Here is a 19,385-nt window from a genome sequence, read left to right as displayed (position 1 = left end):
TGAATATAATTGAGTTAAAACGAGGTTGGACTTGGGTCTAAATTAGAGTTCATTTGATAAGCCAGCTCGAGTTAAAGCCTCGTATACCAAACACGAGCCTAAGAGTCGCATTATAAGATATTATGTATTATGTAATGCATAGCATATATATTTAATAAATTAAATAAAAACTAAAATATAATTATATATAAATAAAAAAAAGTTAATAGGTAACCAATATAACTCGAGTTTAATTTAGAAATATAGCTCCAAATGAGTCGAGCTTGATCTACCTATACTAATAAACAAAAATAATGAAGATGATGTGTCATCACCACATTCAATCTAGGTTTTAATTTTCCTTATGTTTTCTAATCTCTACTCTCCTTAATCCATGCTATCCATGGGTCATGAATTTAATTAGCATGACCTATTAGTTGTAACCCATATAAAAATGCATTTAATGTAATTTAAATTACACTAACTTTTACCAACTCATTACAACTAATTTTACTATTAGATATAGAAGTTTCACCATGATTATTTATAAAACATATAAATTATTAACAAACTATTGAATATCTATAATAGTTTAAAATTAAATATTTAATTATTAAATTAGTTAAATAATGATTTACGAACCATTATCATATAATTATTAGTGACCTATGTTTAAATAGATATTTAATTTTGTGTGTACTTTAAATTTCGTTGAATTAATACAATATCTTTAATCTTACAATTTGTAAAACACTATTTGAGGTTACACGTATCAATTTTGCCAAGGGATGATATGTGGATATCCGTTATCATAGACTTTATGACATTACTATTAAATCAATTTTGTTAAGCATATCAATGTTGTCAAGGATGATAGGATATTTTTGGATAATTATGAAATCTTAAGTAAAACATTGAGATTTAAGTTTATTATGGTTGTCAATGATTGATTTGTGAATGTTGTTTTGAGCTTATAAATACAACATGAAGATGTTAAGTAATTGATGCATGTTTTGTGGGTTTAAGTGTTTAATTAATAATCTATTTAGAAGGGGTAATTTGTGTTATATTTGAATCAAATGTATCACCTTTTGTGTATAAACCATTAGAGATGGCGAGTTTGTTACCACAAAACAATTATAGAGATTAGAGTCTTTACCTAACATGTTGCAATTGTGACTTTTCATGTTTAATCAAGGGTGTGAGTTTATATAGGATATTATGACATAAGGTATGCATATTATGTTAGGTAAAGGGATTTTGGATGTTCGTATAGCATATAAAGAAAGAACTTCCGGTGTATTTTCTACCGAATGAGTCAATGAATTCGGTCAAATCTGGCCAACTTAAAAAAAAATGAATTTGATTGTAGTCAAAATGGGTTTACGTTGAAACTGGCAACCTTTTGGTATTGGTAAAAACGGTTCAAGTCAAAATTTGTTTAGGCCGAGTGGTGAGCAACCATTAATCGAAGTTATCAATAATGTCAAATGTTTTATACAAATAAATATTTGTAATGCATTTTTAACATAATCATGTTTTTTGGTTTACCCTTAAAAGTCTTAAAGAAATTATTTGTTTTAAACAATTCATTTTATTAGTTTACATATTAACAAATTCCGTGTAGTATAAGGGTTCAAAAGCTAGTTTAGAGATAAATTAATATAAATATGTTGAGTTGTAGCTTTATGTGAATTATGTCAATTCATTCATCCCGTTCACACCTCATAAAACGAAAATAAAGGTAATTTTAACAAGTGGACAAAGTGGAAAACTTTTAATTATCTGTTTTAGCAATACCGATGTGTATGATAAGGTTTTGTTTTTCTAAATTGTGAGTACAATTGGAGAGTGGGTATATATGAGTTATGTTAAAAAAAAATTATAAATGTCTATACATATTGTGCTTTGATTAAAATTAAAAACTTCTATTGTTTTTTTTAAACGGTTAGAATATCTAGATAATTTGTACGGGTGACTAATGGCAAATGGCTACCGCCATCTGACCCAACTTAGTTGTACGGAGCCCTTAAACGCCTCAAGGTTATCTCCAGTTTTGGGGAAAACCCACCCGCCCGAAGGCCCACTGGTGGTAAAACCCAGACGCCCTTGAGATCGAACTGAATATCACAAAGATCTCAATCTTTAATCATTAAGCCACTCCTGTCTCCTTCTAAAGTGTTGTAAATGAAAATTAAACTTAGTTCTCCGTTAAGAAGCCCAACCTTTTTACCATTATAACACATTGGAAAGGACACTTTCTATTGTACTTTGATTAAAAGTAAAAGAACTTTTATAACGTGTAGCTTATCCCGTATCTATATATATATATATATGGCCCGTATCTCATCTCATATGCTTAGGGCCGTCCAAATCGCTCGCCGCTCGCTTGAAAATTGCTTGAAAAATGATCGCTTGTTTTTTCGCTCAATTGTAAACGAGTCGCTCTGCTCGATTCGGTTTGTAAACGAGCCAAGCAACTAGCAAAAGTCTATTCGGTTCAGTTCGGCTCGAATATTTTTAATTTATTTTATATATAGTTACATTTGAACAAATATATAAATATATAGACAACACACATAAAATATATGCATAAATTTTTTAAACCCTGTAAAATTTTTCTTATTTTGTTAATTTTATGGTTTCATTTGTTCGATTCAAGTTTTAACAATAATAGAAGTTTGTTTACATATTCATTATATCTCACTTCAAATTTATTTTTTTCATAAAAACTTACAACCTATCACACGTTTGTCAAAAAATTACTAATTTGTTTACAAAATATATTATTTACACCCTTAAAACTTGTTTCTTATTGAAAGTTTTAAAGTGAAAAAGAAATAAATAATGCTCGAAAATCGCTCGTTGTCCGATTGAAAAATGCTCGATTCAATTTTCGCTCGGTTCGAACTTCAGTCGTTTGGTTCGGTTTGGTTGTAACAAACCAAGCAACAAGTAAGCATTCGTTCGGTTCGACTCGTGAACTACCTAATATGCTCGATTATTAGATATCTAATTTGAAAATGAAAATTTAATTAACTTGATATAAGCAAGAAAATGAATATTCAATTCGGAACATGGAAAATAATAAATAGCAGCTGAGCTGGAAGGCTACTAACCTTCACCATGTGAGAGAAAATAAATTGTGTTTGAACACATTTTATATTCTTTGTTAAGCTATGAGTAGTGGAGGGACTATAATTAGGGGGCGAATTGTGACACATGGTGCCCAGTCAGCATAGAGTGGAAATTTGTTTTTAGGGTGTAATTATGTAGGGGCTACAAGTTATGCCCAAAGTGTGTTATTTTATTATTTTCTTTTTATAACTAAACGAATTAAATAAAAATCAATTTATTTAGATAATTAAATAAAAATGCATTAAATTTAAAAAGAAATACAAAAAAATTAAAAAAAACATAACTAATAATGCATTAAAATTAAAAAAAAAATACATAACTAAAAATATTAAAAAAACATAATTAGATAACATACTAATATTCATAATATTTGCGCGTTTTTTCAATTCGTTGTCGTTGCAATAATGCGGCCTCTTCGTGTAACCCGGCCGCTTTGAGGGATTCGTATTTTTTCGTGTTGTTTGCTGGTTTCTTTCATGACATCGTTGAGTTCCTCGACACATTTTTTTGTTTTTTGATGATTTCTCTCATGGTAGCGGCGACTTCCACGAGTGTCGGTTGGTTCGGGTTGTTTGTAGGATTCATTTTGCTAAATTTTTTGAAGAATTTGGGGGTATGAATTGTGTATGAAATGGAGAAGAAGGTGTATGTTTATATATATATATATATATATATATATATATATATATATATATATATATATAGTTTAAATTATATATATATATAGCCGTTACCCCCCCCCCCAACGGTAACATTATTATTATTATATTATTATAATTCAAGCGAGCATGCGACAAATTATTCCCGTCCCCGCCCCTTTTCACCCAATTATCGCCGGGTGGGAGGGGGGGGTGTTCATCCCCTTTATCGCCCCAAATTCGCCCAAATTCTTGCCCAGTACGTTTGGCCTTAAAAAAAGTTGGATCTATAATTACCATAATCCTCATTATTAATTTATTATAATAATAATAATTTATAGTTTAATATTATATCTAAGTGATCATTTGAGTTATTATTTGAAGTTATATATCCAATGGACTCCCATTAAAAATTATATTAAACTTACGAGTAGGATTATAGGGTAAAGTTAAAATAAAAAGGACAAAAAAAATGAGAAGGTCGAGAAGAAATCCAGTCCATTAATCTTGTATTTGAATGGCTGAGATTAATCTAATAAATAAAAATTGATAGAAATGGCATGAAGGTAATAACACACCTTTGTTGACTTTCTCTCTCCACATGCAAGGCACATGCCAATTCCCCCATCATGTTAAAATGTCCATAACTTTTTCGTACGACATTATTTTTTTAAAAAAAATTCACCATAATAATAAACGTTTTTTTATCTTTAATATGAGTATCATATTGTTATATAAAAATAAAAAAAATAATGGGTTTTTTAGTTGTGTTTTTTTGTTGTTCATTGTGTCATTGTGTAATATGTTGTTTCCATTGTGTTTTACGTTTCAAGTAATTATATTCACTAATGTGTCTTACGTTTTAGGCCATTGTGCTATACGTAGTCACCATTGTGTCTTACGTTTTAGGTCATTGTGTTATACGTATTCATCACTGTTTTTTACGTTTTAGGTCATTGGGTTATACGTATTCACCATTGTGTTTTACGTTTCAAGTTAAAGACACAATGGTGCGCGAAAAGACACAATGACGAAAAAAGACACAATGGCGAAAAAAGACACAATGATAAACGAAAAGACACAATGGTGTGCGGAAAGATACAATGGTTTGCGAAAAGACACAATGATAAGCGAAAAGACACAATGGTGTGTGAAAAGACACAATGACGAAAAAAGACACAATGATAAACGAAAAGACACAATGGTGTGCGAAAAATCACAATGACGAAAAAAGACACAATGATAAACGAAAAGACACAATGGTGTGCGAAAAGACACAATGGCGAAAAAAAACACAATGATAAGCGAAAAGACACAATAGTGTGCGGAAAGACACAATGGTGTGCGAAAAGACAAAGTGGCGAAAAAAGACACAATGATAAGCGAAAAAACACAATAGTGTGCGAAAAGACACAATGACGAAAAAAGACACAATTATAAGCGAAAAGACACAATGGTGTGCGAAAAAACACAATGACGAAAAAAGACACAATGATAAGCGAAAAGACACAATGGTATGCGAAAAAAGACACAATGATAAGCGAAAAGACACAATGGTGTGCGAAAAGACACAATGACGAAAAAAGACATAATGTCGTGATTTTTGTTTAAAATTTTATATAAAAAAATCATACTCATATTAAAGATAAAAAACGCTTGTTATTATGATGAACTTTTTTTTTTAAAAAAATTATCATTCGAAAAAGTTATAAACGTTCTAAAATGATAGGGTATTTACATGTGCCTTGCATGTGGAGAGAGAAAATGTGTACACTTACCTCTATACCCTTTTTCTTTTGGTCCCCACTTGACACCTGTCAATTATTTATGTCTTCTCACACTTCTCATTTTTGTTACCGTTTGTAGAATAACTTGACCCAGGATTATAATTCATACTTAATTCTAATTGATGCTGGGATAAGATTACCGTCCAAATCGTTATTTAATCAAAATTGGTTAAAAAATGACAAATTTTTATATAAATGTATATTTGGTATATATACGTATATTTGAAAAGTTGCCTATAATTTCAATCCCGTTTAATTTAATCATTGGTCCATGCCCCCATCATTTGATTAACGTCTAGCAAGTTCTATGACGTTGATGATACCAATGTTTGAGAAGGAAAATTAAGAGAGTTGAGAATTGAAATAGAAGGAAGCCTCATATATCCATTTGAGCCCCTCAAGTATTCCAACTGACAACTAGCTACCCTTCAACTATTACAATTGAAAATGGTTATCCTTAGTGTTGGAACAGTTAAGCACTGAATATGTGACACTGGGTGACCAACTAACGAGACAATGGTCATGGCAAATATCCTTATTATAAGTTACATAATCACAAAGAAAATAACAAGTGATGAACAGAGAACAAATATCAATATCAAAAAAAAAAAAAAATCACAAAACTACAACAAACATACACAGAAACAAAAAACAGGTATAAACTTTTAAAAAAATCACAATATTCATGAGACACTAACCTCAAAAAATCATGTATTCTAAATTTACACTAGTATACAAAACTTACCTTCAGAAAAAAAAACCAACCAATTTTTCTCATCTCCTCACACCATTTCCATGCCTCTGGTTTCTAAAGAAACTAAGCAACGATTGCGCCTGCAAAACAACCCAGCTTTATGTTTAAAAACATATAAATTTATATCAAAGCCGACCCGAATATAACAAAAAACGCACCTTTTCTCTAGCTCTCGGGGTACCCGTATGTGACAAAGCCGCCAATGGTGGAATAGCTCCTTCATGAAGCACCATATTACAAAACCGGTTACTATTAGTACACAACTGTAGAAGTGCTGCAGCAGCATTCTCCTTCCCTCGAGCCGACCCCAATTCCACCACTTCAACAAGCATTGGTATCCCACCCTCCTGACCAATCCTAGCCCGACCCTCGGGAATTGTAGCCAGATTTGATAAAACCGCAACCGCCTTATCAACCAACCCGGCTGCAGGGTCCATTAACTCTACAAGAAACCTAACCGCACCAGCCTGCACAATCCGGGCCTTGTTTTCATGAAATGTTGATAGGTTAAACAGAGCCGTGGCTGCATCTTTCTTCCCCCTTGGGGTCCCGTTTCCTAGTAGATCAACCAATGGCCCGATTGCTCCCGATCTCCCGATTTTTATTTTGTTTTCTTCAATTACTGAAAGGCTGAAAAGTGTGGCGGCGGAATTTTCTTTAGCTTCTGAGCTCCCGGTTTCAAGTACGTGAATTAACGGTTCAATCGCGTTGGAATTGCCGATTGTGGTTTTGTTTATATCGTTTATTGATAAGTTTAAAAGGGCGGTAACGGCATTTTCTTGGACGTTTTGGTCAGGTGAGTAAAGTAGGCCAATTAATAAGTCGATAGCTCCATTGTTTGCTATCACGTTTCGAATATCTTTATCGTGTCTCGCAAGTAATCTGAGTTCAAAAGTAGCATTTTTTACTGTTTCAAGTAAAGTGCTACTCAAGTCATCAATCAGTTGTTTTACCTTGATTTCAATTTCACCGAGCTCGGGCCGGGGTTCAGGAACCGAAGAAATGATTCTCGGCCCGAACCGTTCAGAAGGTCTCCGCCATATCTGGTTTCGTGGTCGGTTTCTGAACCGTGGTGAGTATTCATGCGGGTCCGGTTGTGTGGCGGCACTCGTGGCGGTGACAACGGGCTGAGGCTCTCCCGCCACCTCACCTGCATCACTAGTGTTTCCCGTTGCCGCCTGTGGTGACGACTCTTCATTTGACCCGTCATCCAATCCAGCGCCAGTTGAAGATTCGTTTCTTGTCGGTGATATGGCGGAGGGTCCACCTGAAAATTCTTTTCTTGGCGGAGATTCAGTTAGTTCATCACTCTCATTTTCCAACTCAGGCATGGACTCTTCTGAAGATGAACGGGTATGATTCACCAGAGAATCTTGTTCCCGATGGATCATGGGTTTCACAGGGTTGGGCAGGTTAATATTATTGGACTCACACCAACTTGCAATTAACGCCTTAACCGTGTAATTAGGAATAAGATTAGTGTGAACAAGGGTTTGCATTGTTTTAGGGCAAACAGTAAGACCAAGATCAATCCACTTACGAATATACTCCCGTTCATACGTTTGTCCAGACGACACAATTACAGGGTCGGTCATGAGTTCAAGTGATAACGGGCAACAAAAGTCGGGCGGTACCGGTACCGTGTTGGAGCTCTGTGATTGTTTCATTTCAAGAAAGCATTCATGCATGTGAGTCACAAAACTAATCATTTCCTCAATATACTCTGCATCCCTAGTGTTTTCCAACTGTTCAGCATTCTCCTTTAAGGTTTCAAGGGAAACTAACTCGATTAAAAGTTCCTGATTTGACTTTAAGCTAAGCAAATCAGCTATTCCTGACCTGATATCCGGGCTCGGTTCATTACCCTCCACTTGATCTTTTATAGCTTTTGAGATAATTGCTGATGGTTTTTCATGTCCTATTTGTTTAATTTTCTGTATGCAATGCTGCAATCATTTATGTTAGTATGTTACATGTATAAAAAAAAGTATTCTAGTTGACTTCAAAAGTGTTAACTATAAGTCATAAACGTACATCGAGTGATGCTGAACTCAGTTCATCAGGTAGTCCTTCACATGATTGCAGCAGGTCAAGGATGTCTAGACCATGGGTTTGAACTTTTGTAACCAATGATTCGGCTTTTAAAACCTGAAAAATAACAAAAACGAGTCAAAAATAAATGCAAAGTATCATTACGAAACAAGAAAGTGCAGATTCTTGGAACATACAAAGTAAACTTTGCTCATTAATGGATCAGAATCTTCAAGAAACTCCTTAAGCTCATCAACAATTTGACTCATGCCCGCAAATTCCTTTTGTAACGATTCATCCGAAGCCACATCAGCATCGACAATAGACTCAAGCACCGGCTTAATTAACTTGAGAACTTGTTCACCCTTGATATAATACTTCTCAACAATTTCACAACATTTGTTATCTTCAAATGACAGATGAAGAAAGCTGGTAATGTTTTTGATAAGTGCTTTTAATAGTGACATCTCCATTTCTATTTTCACCTGTGTAATTAAGCAGCTATATCAAATTAAAAATATTACATAATTAAAATGCCACCAAACAGGGGTGTGCACTGTTCGGCTAATTCGCTAATTAAAAAAACAATAACTGTTCGGTTTCGATTAATTCGCTTATTAGCGGTTAATTCGGTTCGGTTAATTAACCGCTAAACCCAAACTTTTAACACGGACTACATTTTTGTTGACATTTGTTAAAAGTTATACTAAAATCAAAACCATAAACATTATAAACAATTAGGTTATATACATTAGTTTCGATATATACATAAAGGATTACTCATGAACTCGGTTTTAAGTTTTAACAAGTGAAGAGCTAATTGTCAAAGCTACTATATAAAAGAATAAATGCAATTTAAACTCACTCTCATTCAAAAAGAATCAATATATGTTATTAATGGAAAGAAATATCCAAGATCAAGAATACAATGGTCAAAGAAAGTTGGAAGTAAAGATGATTGTTACGGATAAAAACACTGGTTAATCGGTTCGGTTATTATAAAAAGGTTAACCGAAAAATTGGTTATTAAAAAAATCAAAAAATTAACCGCTGGTTAATGCTTCGGTTTGGTAAATTCGGATTTATTGACACATCACTAGCCTATCTCCCTAAAAACCTTAACGGATCTCTCCGAGGCAAATGCACAAACACCTTCAATACAATTGTAGAACAGTAAGCACATAATAAGTAAATTAAAGCAGAATTAATGTAATAAAACAAAAGAATAAACAAAAACATTCAATTGGGAGGTTTTAATTGACCAAAATTATAAGTGAAAGCGCGTTAATTGCAGGTATTGAATTAGTCTAAGAGGAAATGAAACCCTAGATTAATTAAGAGAAAAAGAGTTCACCTGAAGAAGATTGATTATTGTGTGAAATTGAAAAGTATTATTATTATTATTATTATTTATTATTATTATGGGTTAAATTTGGAAGCAGTTGAATACAGGTGGTGTGATTGGATCTTTGTATTCATTTTGGAGATGATGATATTGATATTGATATTGATATTGGTGTCTCTCGTCATCATTCGACTACTGTTCTTCAACCATTCTCATTATTTTATTATTACTAGTTTTTTATTTTTTAATACATATTTTCACACCAGCCTCAATATCAACTTCAACTTGAGGTAAAATATACTTCTCTATTTGATAAAATTGACGAATAAAATGACTTTAAATGATATTTCTATAAAAAGAAATTTATACTTTTTGAGTAAAGAAAATCTTTCAAGCTAGATTATAGGGTATAGGACTATAGGTAAATAGATTTTTTTAACAGCCTAACTCCGTCACTATTTTCTCCTAATATAGTTTTGCCTGCGATATAACCAGTGACCTCTGGTCTAAGAGGCTTTAACTTCTGCCACTTAGAGTCATAAACTAGTGTCACAATGACATGTAAATAAATTAGTTTAATTTATCTCATGATATTTAGTTTTGAGTTGAGCGCACACAAAACCATTTACATGGCTATTACAAAAAGGGGGAGATTTTCAACACGTCAGCAGAATGACAATTTTCATTTTAGGGGTGTAGTGGTGTTGTAGTCCAAAAAAACACTCTCAACGGTTGTCATTGGTTCATTTAATAAAATAATAATATTCTTTCAACATTCACCAGCGGCAAGTTCAAACCCCCCCCCCTCTTATCGTTGGGAGGAAGGGGGGGTTGTTATTGCCTAAAATAGCCCCAAAGTTGGGGATTTGTCGCCCCCACTACGTTCGGTCTAACTAATAGAAGCAAGATAAATATATTTGAACATTATAATCATGAAATCGTGATAATCAAAAACACATCTTTTGATGTTTATACCAATGCTTTTTTATAATGCAATTTGGCACCGTAAAAGAGTGTGTATTGACCCTTTCAAACCTTCAATTTTTAGTTGTGTTTGATTGACATATATCGTTAGTACCTTATAATTTAACATGCAAACGTGTTTTATTGGATTACGACAACGTGCATATTAATTTTTGTACATTAATGAAACCTTATGCTTAATTTTTTTTCATCAATATAGTAAATTTACTAGCTCGAGAGACACATTTATTGACCCAAAGAAAATGTTTGGATGGGTCATATACCTTTATTTGGTTGATAGTGTCAGTCACCCCAATGAGAAGACACAATTAGTGTTGTTACCGTACCATCGTTGTTTTATTCATTTTGTATTCTTTGTATATGTCCACAACGTATCATAAACCATCTTCAAATTTGTAAAATCTAAGTTTATATTTGTAACCTTTTCTTTTTGTTTCACAAAAACAAAATTGCAAGATGAGATCAATATTCAAGTTCAAAGTGTTGACCTAGATTTGATAAACACGAACAAATCCGATTTTTTAGACAGAACCCTCTCTGAACTCGTTATTAAATTTAAACTCGACACGCAAAATCAATTACATAACCCTGTGTCCCTGTGTTTATGCCAAACCCATAAAGTTATTATTGCTTTAACATGTTTAGTTTATCGATTACTCTTTTAAATGTGGGTATCATAATTTGTTTATGTTGGTAATTGTATACTAACCTTTATTGATAAATTTTATTTACATATATTATGTGCAAAGAAGAATTTTATAACTTTTAAGTAAAAAAAGGTACACCATCAATAAAGAGAAGGTTGGCTCAAAACAAAAGTGTTTATAACTTTAGTTAGTCACAAGCCATTAAGTTGAGGAAACCTGAACCAATAATCTTTTTTTTAATGGGTTTATGGGGTAATTAGGTTTTTATAAGTGTTCTTGTTCATCAAGTTTGGGTGAGTATAAATATGTGATTACTATGATGGGACTACTCATGTGACAAGAGAGACTGTAGTTAAGATTTTTGAGTTATATTTCCTTGATAATAACATTGGGAGTTATCCAATACATTCTTCTTGTGTGTTTTTGTTTGAGTTATATCGATTCAATCCTTAATTGGATATCAAAGTGGTTAAGCTCTTGCCTACCTTGTTTCGTGGATCGATCAAAGCCGCGGTCCATTACCGAGAGTCGATCTAGTGGGATTGGAAGTTCGTGGAGCAGTTCAAACCGAGCTCAAAGGGTTGAATTGGAGAATCCATGCCCAATTGCACCAATTAAAGTTTTATTTTTATTTATTTTTCTTTTCGTTAACCTCTAGTTAGCCCATAACGTGATAGTTAAAGGGTGGATTTGTTAAAACTCATTGTTTGCGTGACAATGACGTGCGTGGGACGTTATACACTTTTTAGTTACCCACAACACATAGCGCACATATCATTTCCTTAATAGCACATTAGCATTTGATTAACAAACTTAAAAGGACAAACTAATTTTGATAACAGTCTGATAGAAAATATCATATACGTAATAACACAGTAGCATCACATTAACAATACAATGTTGAAATTAAAATGACAGCACAATATATGTTACGACTATTAGCACAAGGTGATAAGGCGGCCGTGTTGAAAGGGCCCAACCCACAAAGTCTTCCAATATAACCCCATGGGTTTGGACGTCCAACAAGTGTTCTTAACTCACAAAGTGGTTATTGATCCACAAAGCAAAGTAACCAGCAATTGGTTTTCAACCATATGAGATAACCAAAGAGCATTAACTCATTAAATGCTCTGGTGAATCTTGCAGGAGGACCGTTAAAACAAAAGCATTATGACTGACGATATTACTACCAACCATTATTTATACCACCTCTATTGTTACGTGTGTTTTTAGGCGCCTTTAAGGTTGTTCTCTATGGTGAGGGGCTTCAAAGCCCCACCTTAAAGATGTCCCTCAATAATGATGTTTTATCGAATGTCAATGCTGTTTTATCGATACGTGTATTATATCGAAGTCCCTTAATTTTTTTTCTTTTTTATAAATTTAATAAAACCATCAAACTTAATATAACTTAATAATAAATACAAACTAAATTAAACTAAATAATAAAAATCAAACTTAATTAAACTAAAAAACATAAAAAAAACATACAAATAGAAAAAAAAAATACAACTAATTTTCGGCGTTCGAGTCCCCGTTTGCGTATTTTGTCATTATCCTTTCTTTCTTTTTCTCCAAAAACGCTCGCGTGATATCATCTAGATGCGAGAGATCCTTTGCGAGGAGCTTGAAGTCCTTCTCTCGTTGCCGCTCCAATTTAGTCTTCTTTCTTTCTTCATGCATGGCTTTGTATTCCGCATGGATCGCTTTTCTTTTTTCGTGTATTATCTTGAGTTCCTCTTTCGAGTGTTTTTTTTCCTCGCGAAACTCTTTAAGTGCAAGCTCCAAGTTGTCAAACCGCGCACTCAAGTCGGAACTCATCGAGGATGTCGTTCTAGACGAAGACCCCCCACCTCTAGCCGTCGTCTTGGCCCTTTCTCTACCTACCGGACGTGGCAACTCATCCGGTTCATCAAAAATAAAATCGGGATCAATCTCGTTTAAGTTAAATTGAGTACGAGCATCCGACGCGGCTTGAGACGGCGATTGATCGGCCGAAGTAGACGTTGTTTTTGACCATTTGGACGGTTGCAGTGAAGATGTCGGGATCGGATGCCACTTTGGCGAGCTCGTGCATTTCTTTCAAATTTCAAACATCCCCATGCCGAAATGGTGACCATGAAGGCCCTTGTATTGTTCCAACATATCCATAAGAAGGTCGGCGTCGTTGGTGCCGCTTACTCTATTGTTCTTAAGGCGAGTGTGAATTGTGGAGAAATGGTTCATTTTTAAAACCATTGCCTCCCATTTGTTGGAGACGGAATTATCCCCGCGGTAGCGACCTCGACCCATTATCTCAAAAAACTTATCACGTATTTCTGCCCAAAATATCGCGGTGCGTTTACCGTCACCTAACACCGAGTCTTCGGATGAGTCGATCCACGCTTGCGCCAACGCCGCTTCCTCATCGTCTTCCCACTTTTTCCTGTCGTACATTTCGGTTGGTGTTTGATCTGCAACAACCTTCTTTTTATGGCTTCGCTTGCGACGAACTTGGGGTTCGTCGCCTTGGGTTTCAACAACTTCGGTTTCGGGTGTTTGGGTTTGGGGTGGCGGAGGCATAAACAGCATTGACATTCGATAAAACATATCGTTTGGAAACGATTGTACGTTTGGAGGCATTGCGGGTACATGCTGGTTGGCAAAGTAAGGGTTGGTTGGGTCACTGTTTGCGAGTAAATGATATAATGCTAAATATATATCTTTCCCTTGTTTATTTTATTTAATATTTTAATTGTTTTTGTTCGTTTTTAGTCAAGATTTGTATACTACTAACGCTTTTGTGTGTCGTAGGTTCCGGGATTTGATCGTGATTAAAAAGGGCGAAAAACGAGCTAAAACGAGCCGAAACGGAGATCCGGAACGCGTCAGGAAGAACCAGAACAGAGAACCGGTCAGACCGGGCCGATCTGACCGGCCCCCTTGGAGAAGCACGCCGCGCCGCGCGAAGGGGGAAGGCAAAAAGCCCTTAGCGCGGCGCATAGGCAATGCTGACGGGTTTTTAATTCGTTTTTGCTTATTGTTGGGCATTGTTTCGCTATTTAAACACCTTTAACTTAAACCTGACATAACCTGAAAGCCACCAGCTGATTTTGGAGAGTTCTTGGAGCTATTTTACGCGTTTGTTGGTGATTTTGAAGGCGAGAGAACATCCGGTGAAGAGTTACACGTTCACGTTCGAGTTTACGGGTTTTATCATCTTCGATTCCCCGTTTCTTATATTTTCACCATGTTTTCATTATTATTTGTTTTGTTTGATTTAGATTTTAATATGCTGGGCTAAATTCCATAGACTGCCTAGGTCGTGATGAACCTTAGTTCGGTTTGATTTTATTTGGATTTTCGTTTCGTTATGGATTTTATGTTCTAAGTAAACGGTTGAGTTTGATTTAATTGATGCGTATGATTACTTGGTTTTGTTTACTTGAATTTATTGTCTCACATAGCCCTTGTTGATTGTTTCATAGGATAGGGTTTTGTTAGGTCATTTACTGTGTGTTCTTGACTAGTTTGTGATTAATATCGATTAAAATCATAGAAACAATAAAATCAAGTAAACAGATAAAAGTGAGCTGCTAGTCTAAAAAGCTGTAAGGTGATAGGCTATTAATAGATCTTTGCTCGTCGGGATTACTAGATTTAGTTCTTCGTAAGGAGTCCGTCTAGGTTTGATTGTTAGCTCAGTCTACTAAGTTAATTGAATCTGCTTGACTATCTTTGAATTCCGCGCTGTAAGGTAGGTTTTCGTCACAAAAGATACTTAGACATAAGCAATTAATAACCGTAAGGAAGTTTAATATAAAACTGGTGAACCTTAAAACTTATTAGAAATCCATAGGCGTCTTCTTGAAGATCAAGGGTCCTGTTCGGGTTTTCTGTCAAGTGTCTATCTTATGATCCCGGTTCCATAACTTGCGTTTTTCCATTTAAATTAATAACCGTAACTTTGGGGATTCCGGCCTGGGTAGTTAATCTAATCATCTGAATTAATCCAAGTTTTTTAATTTGTTTATTAGTTAAAACTAATTAGGGTTTAAGTTTTATTAGTTAATTAATAAGTAATGATTATGTTTTATTATTATTATAATAATTAGGGTTTTGTTTTATTATTATATTAATTAGTTTATTAATAGTTTAATTAAAGTAATAATTAGTTAATTATTAATAGAGTTTTAATTAATTAGTTTTAAAATCCCCCTCAAATATTATTAATAAATAGTCGTGTCTTGTAGTTGAGTCTAATTTGCTAGTTTCGTAATTTAGAGAGTCTCGTGGGTTCGATATCCGGACTTACTTACTGTACTAAAGTCGACCGGTTCACTTGTCGGTTAGTAGTTTTAGTTACGTTTAAGGGTCTAGAGTATTACTTAGTGTCTAGATTAGTTTATATTTAGTTAATAATTATTTGACTACTTCAAGCACATCAAGTTTTTGGCGCCGTTGCTGGGGACTCCTGGCGATTGCGTTATTTGCTTTATTTGGACTTAATTGCTACATACGTGCTATTTGTTTTATTTTCGTTTGAGTCGTAGGAGTCTAAGTTAATTTTAGTTTACTTTCCTTTTTAGCTTTTAATTTTATTTTTAGTCTACTTACTTGGTCTGTTGCGATTTCAGGTTTATGCCACATCTTCGTTCGCAAGGACCAGCGTTAATCTGGATTTTCTTCATTCAAGACCGAGACCAGCTCGTCAGCAGAGAAACCACCGTCAGAAGCTACTTCTTCACAAAAATCGTCACCACACAGTTCACCACCCGGAAGTCTGAGAATTCAACCAAACGTTCAAATGGCCGACGATAGGACAATTGCTGCTCAAGCCTTCAATGGCTTATCCGGAAACCAGTCATGCATCGTTGTCCCCGCGATCGACAACCCCAATTCGTGGCAAATTCCGACATACCTCATGAACAACATCGTTCAAACTAATCAGTTTCATGGGAACGATGACGAGGATGCGCCGGCTCATATTAACCGACTTTACCGCGTTTTGAATACTTTTAAATTGCAAGGCGCTACTGAAGATGCAATTTTCTTACATCTTTTTCCTTTTTCACTTACAGGTAAAGCAGCTATTTGGCTTGACACGCAGCCACCTGACACGTTCACCACTTGGGAAGCACTACGTTCCGCATTTATCAAGTGGTACTTCCCACCGGCTAAAGCGGCTGTTCTTCGCGATCAGATTCACTCGTTTCACATGGAGCCGGATGAGCAATATTTTCATGCTTGGGAGCGTTTTCAGAGCTTGTTGTCTCGATGCTCACAAAATGGTCTCACACCATGGGCTCTCGTGGAGAAATTCTACAATGGGTTAAACTACGAAACCCAAGTTCGGTTCGACACAGCCGCCGGAGGAAGTCTACTGGCTAGGAAGAATGTCGCCGAATGTAACGAGATGTTTGAGAGCTTCGCTCAATCAGACCTCGCCAAAGGGCCACGACGCGGGAATTCCACTCCCGTTAGCAGTACATCCTCATCTTCTCGAGGTGTACACTAGGTTAATCTGGATATTACTGTGGCTTCTGCTTTGGAATCATTGAACCGAGAGGTGAAGGAACTTAAGACAAAGGTGGACAAATGTGAGTTTTGTAGAGGTGGACACAGCACTCTGGAGTGCCCGGTGATGAATCAGCAAGTCGATTATGTTTGTGGTCAGAATAGGTTTCCTAACAACAACTTCAACAACAATCAGAATTGGAACACCTACAAGAACCCGAATCAAAATAACTCCAACTGGCGTCCGTCAGGCACACCACCCGGCTATCAAAATTCTTACAATCAAGGACAAGGTCAGTACAATAATAATAATAATAACAATGGTACTAATGTTCAAAATAATGTGCAGGATCCTAATGGAAGCCTGGGACGTCTAGAGGAGATGATGAAGCAAATCTTAGAGAGAGATCAAGTCACACAGAAAAAGTTGACCGAACGCGATATGCTAATCAAGAATCAACAATATTCTATTCTAGATATTCAAAGAACCGTTGGTGATATTTCTCGTCGTCTCGAAGAAAAGCCTCAAGGACAGTTTTCGGGTTCTACTCAGACTAATCCGGCCGCTAAATTGAAAGCGATTACTACTCGTAGCGGAAGGGTTTTGGGTCCCGGGGTAGTTAAAGAAACGGGTGGAGTTGAAGAAGAGGAAGCGGTTGATGAAGAGATTGAGTTGGAGGCTCCGGGTAAGTCACAAATTAAAACACCAATTATCGAGCCACAAGTTGAAAGAGAGCCGGTCGTATTTCGGCCACCACCCGATATTAATATTGCCCATGTTCCATATCCCGCTCGTCTCAAGAATAAAAAATACACGAGGGAATACGGGCATTTTCTAGATATGTTCCGACAATTGAAAATTAATCTTCCGTTTGTTGAAACTCTCCAACACATGCCAAAGTATGCGAAATTTTTGAAAGATTTACTCAAGAGAAAAGATCGGTTGGGAGAGATTTCGTCTATTCCGCTTAGCGGGGATTGTTCGGCGGTAGTGTTGAACCGGGTCCCGAAAAAGTTGTTGGATCCGGGTGTTTTTACAATCCCATGTACGTTCGGAAGTGATATGATGAGTCAAGCGTTGGCGGATTTGGGTGCGAGTATTAATCTTATGCCGTATTCGTTGTTTGAGAAGTTGGAGTTGGGTGAGCTTACACCGACTCGTATGTCGTTGTCGTTGGCGGATCGTTCGGTTAAGTATCCGCGAGGTATTATTGAAAATTTATTAGTAAAAGTTGACAAGTTTGTATTTCCGGTTGATTTTGTGGTACTTGACATGGCGGCCGACGTGAAAGTCCCCATTATTCTTGGTCGGCCGTTTTTGAGAACGGCTAAGGCTCTTATTGATGGGTATGAGGGGCGAATTACACTTCGGGTTGGTGAAGAGAATGTTACTTATGATATTGCAAAGTCGATGAAGCACCGGGATGATAGTGACGATGTTAGTGGTCCATGCCATTCGGTATATTTTCTAAACTCTTTTATTCCGGGTTTTGATAAGTGTCTTGATTATATTTGTGGAACCGATTTGGTTGCGATGGAGATGGATGACGAGTTGACGGAAATTATGGAGGATGGTGAGGAAAAATTGGTAGATGATGTTTCTTGTTCGCCGGTGATTATGGAGGTTAGTGAAATTATTTGTGAAAAAGAGGTCGAAAAACCCGCTCCGTTGGAATTAAAGGTTCTTCCGTCACATTTAGAGTATGCATATCTTGAAAAGGGCTCGGATTTGCCCGTTATTGTTTCGTCTAAGTTGAGTGAGGAAGAAAAGTCAAAATTGATAGAAGTGTTGAAGATGAATAAAGGGGCGATTGCATGGAGACTTTCAGATATTCAAGGTATTAGCCCCGCTAATTGTACCCACCGGATTTTGATGAAAGATGAATATAAACCGGTGGTTTAACCCCAAAGGCGTTTGAATCCAAATATGCAAGAAATGGTCAAGAAAGAGGTTCTTAAGTTATTGGATGCCGGGGTAATCTATCCGATTTCGGATTCTCTATGGGTAAGTCCGACTCAAGTTGTTCCAAAGAAAGAGGGGATGACGGTTGTCATGAACGAGAAGAATGAACTTATCCCTGATTCGCGTACGGTTACCGGTTGGAGGGTTTGTGTTGACTACCGGAGGTTGAATGATGCTACTCGTAAAGACCACTTACCGTTGCCGTTTATTGATCAAATGTTGGAGCGTCTCGCGGGTCAACAGTTTTATTGTTTTCTTGACGGTTTTTCAGGTTATTTTCAGATTCCAATCGCAACGGAAGACCAAGAGAAGACGACTTTTACGTGTCCGTATGGTACATATGCGTATCGTCGCATGCCGTTTGGGTTGTGTAATGCTCCGGCTACCTTTCAGCGTTGTATGGTGGCAATTTTTCAAGACATGATAGAGACGTCCATGAAGGTTTTTATGGATGATTTTTCGGTGTACGGTAATTCTTTCGATCATTGTTTAGTTAATCTTGAGAAAATGTTGAAGAGGTGTATTGAGACGAAGTTGATGTTGAATTGGGAAAAGTGTCACTTTATGGTGACGGAAGGGATAGTTTTGGGTCATAAAATTCCAAGAGATGGTATAGAGGTGGA

General features: G+C 35.9%; 1 protein-coding gene across 1 annotated transcript; it reads right to left on the bottom strand.

Annotated features, from left to right (window-relative positions):
- Positions 1–6,005: 6,005 nt before the first annotated feature.
- Positions 6,006–8,889, bottom strand: LOC143622737 (U-box domain-containing protein 4-like). The gene is made up of 4 exons (XM_077093799.1): positions 8,525–8,889; positions 8,331–8,444; positions 6,455–8,242; positions 6,006–6,376 (listed from the first exon to the last, which is right to left on the bottom strand). Exons 1-4 carry the CDS (start codon positions 8,798–8,800, stop codon positions 6,317–6,319), a joined length of 2,238 nt encoding a protein of 745 aa, XP_076949914.1. The 5' UTR covers positions 8,801–8,889; the 3' UTR covers positions 6,006–6,316.
- Between the last annotated feature and the right edge of the window lie 10,496 nt (positions 8,890–19,385).

Source organism: Bidens hawaiensis, unplaced genomic scaffold (assembly GCF_021521415.1).
Source record: "Bidens hawaiensis isolate Kalapana, Puna unplaced genomic scaffold, B.hawaiensis_p1.1 tig00003241_1, whole genome shotgun sequence".
Taxonomy (NCBI): domain Eukaryota; kingdom Viridiplantae; phylum Streptophyta; class Magnoliopsida; order Asterales; family Asteraceae; genus Bidens; species Bidens hawaiensis.
Note: the sequence above shows the minus strand (reverse complement) of the source record. Positions and strands in the feature narration are given on the sequence as shown.

What these genes read in the sequence shown, in the direction of transcription:
- LOC143622737 (XM_077093799.1), bottom strand. Translation starts at nt 8,800, where the DNA reads ATGGAGATGTCACTATTAAAAGCACTTATCAAAAACATTACCAGCTTT. An exon ending in TAATGAGCAAAGTTTACTTT is followed by an intron (nt 8,445 to 8,524) that starts GTATGTTCCAAG and finishes GTTATTTTTCAG; the next exon opens with GTTTTAAAAGCCGAATCATT. An exon ending in CCCCGAGAGCTAGAGAAAAG is followed by an intron (nt 6,377 to 6,454) that starts GTGCGTTTTTTG and finishes GTTGTTTTGCAG; the next exon opens with GCGCAATCGTTGCTTAGTTT.